Source organism: Prosopis cineraria, unplaced genomic scaffold, assembly GCF_029017545.1.
Source record: "Prosopis cineraria cultivar Desert tree isolate PC_DT_omini unplaced genomic scaffold, ASM2901754v1 PC10, whole genome shotgun sequence".
NCBI lineage: Eukaryota > Viridiplantae > Streptophyta > Magnoliopsida > Fabales > Fabaceae > Prosopis > Prosopis cineraria.
Window position 1 is genome coordinate 38,479,350 of NW_026555341.1, and position 9,086 is coordinate 38,488,435.

General features: G+C 33.5%; 1 protein-coding gene across 3 annotated transcripts; it reads right to left on the reverse strand.

Annotated features, from left to right (window-relative positions):
- Positions 1 to 1,269: 1,269 nt before the first annotated feature.
- LOC129321449 (pentatricopeptide repeat-containing protein At4g02750) lies at positions 1,270 to 6,940 on the reverse strand. Of its 3 annotated transcripts, none has more exons than XM_054967212.1 (4): positions 5,214 to 6,940; positions 2,542 to 3,981; positions 1,627 to 1,692; positions 1,270 to 1,479 (listed from the first exon to the last, which is right to left on the reverse strand). In XM_054967212.1, exons 1-2 carry the CDS (start codon positions 6,726 to 6,728, stop codon positions 3,175 to 3,177), a joined length of 2,322 nt encoding a protein of 773 aa, XP_054823187.1. In that variant the 5' UTR covers positions 6,729 to 6,940; the 3' UTR covers positions 1,270 to 1,479; positions 1,627 to 1,692; positions 2,542 to 3,174. The 3 variants fall into 3 exon arrangements, with proteins under 3 accessions (XP_054823187.1, XP_054823189.1, XP_054823188.1); XM_054967214.1 differs by having other exon boundaries at positions 1,627 to 1,697; XM_054967213.1 differs by having other exon boundaries at positions 1,270 to 1,697.
- Positions 6,941 to 9,086: the final 2,146 nt, after the last annotated feature.

The window sequence follows — 9,086 nt, forward strand, 5'->3', positions numbered from 1 at the left end:
CAAAAAATGGATTCATATACCGATGAGAGCCAACAAGTGGAACAAGTTCATAAGGAACTATAAAAGATGCCCAAGAGCTGGGTGGTGGCATGAACTTCGGTTCTAAAACATTGAGCTTATGGACCTGATTATACTTTAAAGGTGTGGCATATCAAAGGTAAGAAGAAAGCACCGCTAAGAAACAGTCATTATTGACTGTTATTATCTTAGAATTTTCCAACCTATAACTCAACATGCCAAAATTGAAATACAGTTGTGTGTTTGTGTGTGTGTGTGTAGAGTAAGGAGCACTATGTCTTATCAAGGATTAAATATGGTGCAGCTTTGTGATTCTAATGGAGGAAAATTAGACTCATTTAAGGAAGGTTTCAAAATCTGGCCAAAATTATATAGGCAGGTAGGTGGGAAGAAACCTGTCATTCTGTCAATCTCCTAGAACATATTCCAGAAAAAGCAAGGCAAGATATGGAAATTATTGAAGTCGGTATTCCATGTTAGTTCTTAAACTCTCAATTCATTTTGTTGGATTTGGATGCTTTTCCCAACATTCAAACATCACTTTCACATGAAATCCCTGAGTTGGATTCGTCTATTAAAAAGTAGGGAATGGGTTTTAGCAAAGATATCTGGGATTTTATTAAAGGAGATATAAATTCTTAATGAAAGGAAAAAGGCATCTAAATTCAGCGCGCGACTCATGGAAACTTTTATGTTTTCCATTTTTCTTGCAGAGGCGAAGTTTCAGGCTTTGTTTATAGGGAGGAATAAAACCTATAAGATTATATCTAAAGACCAGGTACATGAAATATAGTTGCAGCAGATTAAACAAAGGTTCGAATATAAAATTAATTGACCAAATAGACTGGTCTTGAAAGACATGGGAGTAAATACTTTACAAGAGCTTCGGCCATGTTTAGTTTTTATATAGATTATACACCAAACTGGAAAATTGATAAAGCCATATCCTAATAAGATTTGAGAAATTACAAGTTTTGTTCTTAAATTTAATCAACCACTTTTCATCAAATCATCAGTTTCTTGTCAAGTTGCAATCACTTACATGATAATGCATATTTTGTTCTTATAGTGAAGGATCTTATCTCCATAAGACTCAACATAAACTATATGTTATGAAAGGTATAGTTTTTTTTTTTTTTTTTTGCCAGTTATGGAAGGTATAGTTAAAGCAGTACAATTATAAAGAAGTTAAGAAATATAAATCCAATCATAGGATTTCATATTGAGATCAAACTCTAATAATAAAATTTACAAATCAATAGAAAGTAATGTCAGGACAATATATAAAAATTATACTTATATCTGTGAGATCCGACAACAATGAACTTTACAATTATGAATTTAGATATTACAAACAAATCTCGACAAAGAAAATGATATTAAATCAAGACATAGAGCACAGCATATCACGATTGAGTATTGTCAATTCAACATAAACCAGAAGGAAGGTTTCGCAAAATTCTGCCATATAACAAGATACAAGTCAACTTGTGAAGGTTAAAAAGTCTACAATTTGATTTCTAGGTTTTGCTATTTGGCTAGCCTCATTGCTATCTGACGTATGTAAGCAGATATATGAAGAAGGAAAATAGAGTATGCTCAGCTTACCTGATGATCTGAGTAGAGGCACTTAATCTTTGACATGATATAATGTGGATTATTTCAGTGAATTTCCTGAGCTTTGCAAAAAATTCAAAGAGAAAAACATAAGAAAAAGATACTACCAATATGAAAATGTCTAACTCTTTATATAATAGCAAGTAGATACATAATTTATTGCTTTAGCTTCCACGAATCTACCTTTTAGATAAAGCTAGTATTTGAGTGACAATACAAGGTAGTTCATGTTTTAACTGTTTGGTGAAATCTACATTTTGAACCAAGACAAGATTTGCAAAAGCACGTGAACACAGTATGAATCCTCTGCTGTGTTGTCCAAGCACATGGACACTAGTTTGGATCGTCTCCTATAATAGGAGAGGATCTGAATGCACATGCGCACATACAATACCAACTTTTGTGTACACATCATTAGACGCTTTGAGTAATGAAAATAACCTTTGATAATGTCTCGATGTAGTATCATAGGTACAAGATTTTGATGTGAATGAACTTGTAAGAGATCTTAATAGAGGACAAGACTTATAATCTTAAGTTCTTTAAGTTTTCAGCTATCAAGTTCTCTAACATAAACATAATACTTGGATAGTTTTTACATCTCAATTTTCCACTATTTGCTCCTTCTAAATAGTTCTGAATTGACATAATTTTATTAAAGAACTTCATAGCAGACATCTAAGGATTGTACCTTAGATTCTTCTATCAATAAAACCAATCATGGACCTTTACTTAACAACATAAATTTCTGAAATTGAAATAGTCTTTTACAGGCTTTCCTTTTCTCTGGAAGTAGCAATAATATTGATATATCTAAGAATGGGCAGAATAGCACCCTAGGAAGATTGAGATGCAGTAGAATTGGAATTTCCTAAGGTTATTACAAGTATCAAAATAAAAGCGCACCTCAAATCAAGAGAAGTGATTGTTGGAAGCATTTGAGCGTCGAGCCATATTGATAATCATACTGTTGCTCTTTATAATTTTCAATACACAACATCTCGCAATAAAGGAGTAATCTTCATTACCCAATGTGAAGAACCCACAGCCCGCATGAATGATTGAACAGAATGAAATGTATCGTTATCCAATCAGCTAAGATGTATTTGCTTAAAGCAAGTTACTCTTTCATGTCTCCGATGTCTCAAGGAATAAGAGGCTATAAGCTTGTTTTTGCAAAGAGCAATGATCTAGCATCCTCTTTCCTTTATTCTTTTCATGTTATCTGTTCCGTCCAACTTCTCTAGACCTCTTTAATTTGCATTCTGGAATACAACTAAAAAAGATCCCAGAATCCAACTTCCATCACTCGCTATAAAGAAAGTGTCCAATTAAAATAGTTCCTTTGTCATTCTGAAATGATTGGAGTCATACTGATTAGCTGATATTCCTCTAGCTTGTTTGATTCCTTCACAAGAACACTAATTACACAATGGCAAGGAAGAAGTGAAATCCACTTCTTACTTTCTATGCCCTTTAATGCACTGGTGCAGATCTGCATGTAGAGAAAAGGACTACTGATCTCATATCTGATCACTGTTACCAGTAATCTCCACAAGAACAAGTTCCCTCACTGAAGTGGTGAAAGCGGTGAGAATCCCTTAAGATAATCAGTCTTCCAACAATCTTGGATATGTATTTCATGGCAGTATGACAGTCTTCACAAACACGCAAGTTTTTCATGACACGTATTGGTCTGCCAGCCGGTACAGTCAAAATTCCAAATGCTACAGCTAATTTCTCACTGTGATACTTAAGCAAATGTTCCTTTTCTTCCTCTTCCACATCATGCAGAACCAATTTTGTTCTACTAACATACCCCTCACGCTTCATTTTTTGATCTAACTCTTCTAAGAAGGCATAGATTCTATTTTTTTCTGGGTGGAAACAATCCCCAACTGAGAATGTATGAATTTTGTTTTGTACCTCAACCCAACTATAACCCGGTACTTTCTTCACACCAATATCCCTCATTTTCAGTCTCATCTTACCAACATCAACCCATCTACCTGAAGCTGCATACAAATTTGAAAGGAGGACATACATTCCTGTGTTGTGAGGCTCCATCTTGAAAACCATCTCGGCAGCTTTTTCACCCAGTTCAGTATTGCCATAAATCCTACTTGCACCGAGTAGAGCTCCCCATGAAGCAGCATCAGGCTCAAAAGGCATGTTTTTCATCAAATTCTCTGCTTCTTCAAGGCGGCCCGCTCTACCAAGAAGATCAATCATGCAAGTATAATGTTTTGAATTAGCTGCTATACCATAATCCCTTTCCATCGAATGAAAATATTCCATTCCCCTGTCTATCAAGCCAGAATGGCTACAGGCAGATAGAACACCAACCTGAAAGAAAAAGAACGATGCTATCAGATTATTTTATTAAAAAAAGAAAGAAAAGAAAAAGAATAAGATTCCCATAACTCATGTGATGACATAAAGTAAATTCCTTCTTCCTAATTCATTTTAATGTATTCCATCTAGAGAAAAATACTATATAGGTGTGTGTATAATTTACTATAATTGGATAGCACTGAATACTACAACTTTAGTAAACAGGTGAATAATTGAGTCAGCATTGGTTGGATTTTGTGTTTTGCCAACACGAAATGATAGTTGCAATATTTGATCACAAGACAGAGGAAACACATTAGCAAGAGCAACCATTAGCTCAGTTACCTCCATGGAAAGAAAACTCTGTAACAGATAACTCATAAAAACAATATAATAAGGAAAACATAGTATAAACAAATCTTTAGGGGTGCATATTTTTCCCACACAAGCAATAGAGGATAAGAAATGCTCCCATAAAGGAACAAATATTAATAGGGAGTCAAAGTGGGCTCAAGAATACAACTGGTCTACATTTGGGCTTCAGTATATGTACAGAGTGTCTAACTGAATTTGCCTAAGTTTGCTTGAAGTTAAAGACAAGAGAAATGAATGGTTAGAGAGAAGAGAGAGGTTTGGAAGGAGGATGAGAGAAAGATATATAAGTATAGAGATCAACAAATTTAAAAGTGCGGGCACACAGACACATGAACAGCACCAAGTTCATATTAAAAAGTAGTTATATATATATATATATATATGGAGTCTTAACTTGTAAGAGCCACTAAAGTAACTCTCCTATTAATTCCCCAAATCACCTTAACCAATCCAATATTATCCTTAACACCATGTTAAGCAATGGTGTCCATTCCCTAATTACACAAAGTAAGCAAATTAATAACAGAAATAAGATTTCCAGAATGCGATTAATACAATAGCATGAAAAGGCAAGCTCTATTCTCTTTATGAAGATGATGTTCATAATAGGGCAGAGGATTCATGCGCTCCCTTCCTAGCAAATACACTATCATAGCATCCCACACATTTTTGTTGGAGATTGCTTGACCATGTAATAAAAAAATTTAGTCATAAACTACATATACAAAAAAATCAATAATATAAGTAAAAACATAATGAAAATATCACACACTTCCAGCTGGGCAAGGGAGTAATTCATGCTAAAGATGAGCTTTGAATAATTTTTAGATGCATATAACATGTATAATAAATATAGATACCAATCATACCATAGTAATGTCATCGGGTTTAATGCCCGATGTCTTCAGTAACTCAAATATCATTAAGGCCTGTTTGCCAAACCCATGTCTAGCATAACCTGCTAACATTGTGTTCCAGGAAACAATATCTTTATCTTCTATTCCTGTAAATACATCATAAGCTTCTTCTATGCTGCCACATTTGCAATACATTCCAAGAAGTGCATTCCCCACAAAGCACCCTGTCTCAAATCCTGCCTTCACCGTCTGCCCATGAACTTGCTTCCCTAACTCCAAAGCAGAAAGATCAGCACAAGTGCTCAAAGCACAACTAAAGGTTGCCCTATTTATTGTTTCCCCATCTCGTTTCATCTCTAAAAACAAGTACAAAACATCTTCATGGTGACCTGTTTGAGCATAACCAGCTATAATAGCAGCCCATGACACACAATCACGTTGTGGCATCCTCTCAAACAAATTCCTCGCTTGAGCAATGTCACCATTCTGAGCATATCCAGTGATCATGGTATTCCATGAACTTATATTCCGACAAGGCATTGCCTCAAATAATTCCCTGGCCACGTCGATTTTCTTGCCTTGCACATAACCTGCAATCATTGCATTGTATGAAATCTCATTTTTTTGGGGCATTTCATCAAAAGTTCTTCTCGCTTCATCCAGCATCCCATTCTGCACATATCCAGAAACCATTGCTGTCCATGTGAACACATCCCGTATTGGAGACTCCTCAAATAGCCTCTTCGCTTCTGACAAATCTCCATGTTGAGCATAACCTGTAATCATGGTGTTCCAGGAAACTTCATCTCTAACAGGCATTTGGTCAAAGAGCTGCCTAGCATCACGTAACATCTTCGTCTTTACAAACCCACCCATCAGACAATTCCAAGAAATTAAATCCCAGTCTGATTTTGACTTAAACAACTGGCAAGCATCGTGAAGTCTTCCATTGTGAACATACGCTGCCAGCAACCCATTCCACGAGATTGAATTCTTATCAGGCATCCTATCAAAAATATTCCTTGCCTCATCAACGTATCCATTCTGGGCATACCCAGACAACATAGCATTCCATGAAACAACGTCCTTTTCAGGCATCAAGTCAAATAACTCGCGGGCGTAACCAAGTCTCCGATTCCTAACATAGCCGGTGAGCATTACATTCCACGAAAATAGGTCCCTTTCAGGCATTATCTCAAACAGTTCCCTTGCATGATTAAATTTTCCATTTCTTAAGTACCCAGATATCATAGCATTGTATGAGACAGAACTTCGACGAGGCATGGTGGTGAAGACTTGAAGAGCGGCTTGGCAGTGGCCATTGCGCATGTGAGAAGAAATGGTCTTGTTCCATTCAAAAATGTCAGGGTCCTTAACAGTAGAGGAATGTTTCGATGTATGAGAGTTTGAGGGGGATTTTTTCTTCAAATGAGAAGGGTTTGGATTTCTATGTCTCGCTGGTTGACTCTTGCTGTAGAGAGAGCGGACATGTAATTGTCTCAAACCATAGGTCTCGCGCAATCGCATTGCTGTTAACTTCGGACTGTTTTGTTTGGTTCATACAACCTACTAGTGGTACTGGAACCTCTTCGACCCGTCCATCCACTTCACGAGCTACCTGGACTCACTCAGTCTCGAAATTTCATCAAAGCGCCGAAGATCTCATGGGCCCGTCTGGGACGCATCATTGATGGCAAAGGACTGACATTGGATTACTACCTTTGACATGTTTGATACGAATTACGAACCATTTACAAATATTTAGGATTGCTCTCAATGGCCAATGCCAATGATTTAAAACCGGATCTGGTTCGGTCGGGCTGTTGATAAAAGTCAGCTCAGTTTAGATTAAAAAACTGCTTTAATAATTGAGCTAAATTAAACCAAAATTGAGTCATTATTGAATTAAAAATCAGAGTTGAACCAAAAACCTAAGCGATTTTCAAAAAAATATACGGTTTTAAACATAATATTACAAAAAGGTTAAAAATAAAAAATTAAAAAAAAACTTTACTTTTGAACAATTCATATGTACTCCCTCCATTTTAAACTATAAAATACTTTTAGACAAAATCTCACATACTAATAAATCTCATTAAATACACTTAACAATTTTATCTTTTCGAAATAAAAATATAAACTTTAAAAAATATCTATCATTTAATATATTAAAGAGAGAAGGGACAAAAATTATTATAGAAAGAGAAAAGATAAATTTAGAATTAGTACATTTAATGAAATATTAATGTAGTCAAAATGTTTTATATTTTAGGATGGAGAAACTCCTTTAAAATGTCATATAATTAGGGACGAAGGGAGTATAAAATATGATTTTAGACCTTTTTTTTCTAAAGATATTAATAATTATATATGTAAATACAGATCATTTTGAGTTTATTTATATCTAATTTAAGTAAAATTCACGTATATTTGACAAGTTATAAAATTATACTCCTTCCGTTTAAAAATATAAAGCATTTTTAATCAAATATCCTTTCCCAATAAAATAGTTATTTACTTTCAAACTAACTATATATTTTTATATTTACCCCTATTAAACACCCTACAATAAATATAAAGTCATTATCAATGAGGGTACTCTTGAAAAAAAAGTCAATGATTACACTTTAAAAAATTAAAAATGCCTTGCATTTTTAAACATCTAACTCCTCAAAAAATGCCTTATATTTTTTAATTGAGGGAATAATTGTAATATTATTAATTTACAGTGATGTTATGTCATTTTATTAACATATATAGATTATTTTCTTGTATTTATTTTATACATACATTTAATATTATTTTTATTTAATTATCATATCACCGATTCGATCATTGGTCCAACTTAATTGGACCATGTGAATAGTGAACCGTTGGTTTTTTCAATTTAATATTCAGTTCGATTTTGAAAATATTGTTCAACCCCATTTATGTGGGAATACTAAAACCTTATACAATGGTCATATATTAAGCATAATTTTAAAACTTATTTTTATTTCCATTTTTAATCCCTATCATATTTCCAATTCCTTAAAACTTAGTACTTCGTATCAAACATGGCTTAGTACTTATGGTTCTGGGCATGTTTATAAATTCTTTGTTTTATGAATTCTAACTATAAGTGTCTGGATAATATTAACATTTTATTTGCTCTATGTTTCAGGCGTATGTATACACAAACTCACACACACAAACATATAATTTAGACATCTATTCTTTTCTCTTTGTTTTTTTTTTTCAAATCTTCAATATATAATAGCAAAAAGTGAAAAATATATTAAAAATACAAATGGTTTATATTCTTTATTATTTGTTTTATTAACATTATAATATCAAATATATGATTTTACTTTGCATATTTAAACAAATGAAATACATATATCATTATACATAATTTATTACATATTATTTTAAAATTGTAAGAATATTTCAACAACCAGGAAAAAAAAAAACGCAATATGATAGATACTCCATCTGACCCTATTTTTAAGGCATTAGATTTGATTATTTGTTGTACTAGTTTCTAGTCCTGTACGATGCATGAGGATGGAGCGATCAGAAAAGTAATTGAAGTTAGAACCTAGGTATGAAATGCGAAAAAAAGTAAGAGATTTGGGGGATGAAGGATTAAAGTATAATTTTATCTCTAAACTATTTTTAAAAAAGTAATGTTGTCACTAAACTATTTATTGTAGCAATTTTGTCTCAAAGCTAATTAAATCGGAGCAATGTTGCCCCAATCATTTAAACATCCATTAACTATACTTAGTAGAGCCTACTTTTCATGAGTTAAAATATAATTTTACCCTTACATTATTCTCAAATGAGCAATGTCACCCCTAAGCTAATTAAATCCTAGCAATGTTGCCTCCTACCATTTAAAAA

What these genes read in the sequence shown, in the direction of transcription:
- LOC129321449 (XM_054967212.1), bottom strand. Translation starts at nt 6,728, where the DNA reads ATGCGATTGCGCGAGACCTATGGTTTGAGACAATTACATGTCCGCTCT. An exon ending in AACCCGATGACATTACTATG is followed by an intron (nt 3,982 to 5,213) that starts GTATGATTGGTA and finishes TTTTTCTTTCAG; the next exon opens with GTTGGTGTTCTATCTGCCTG.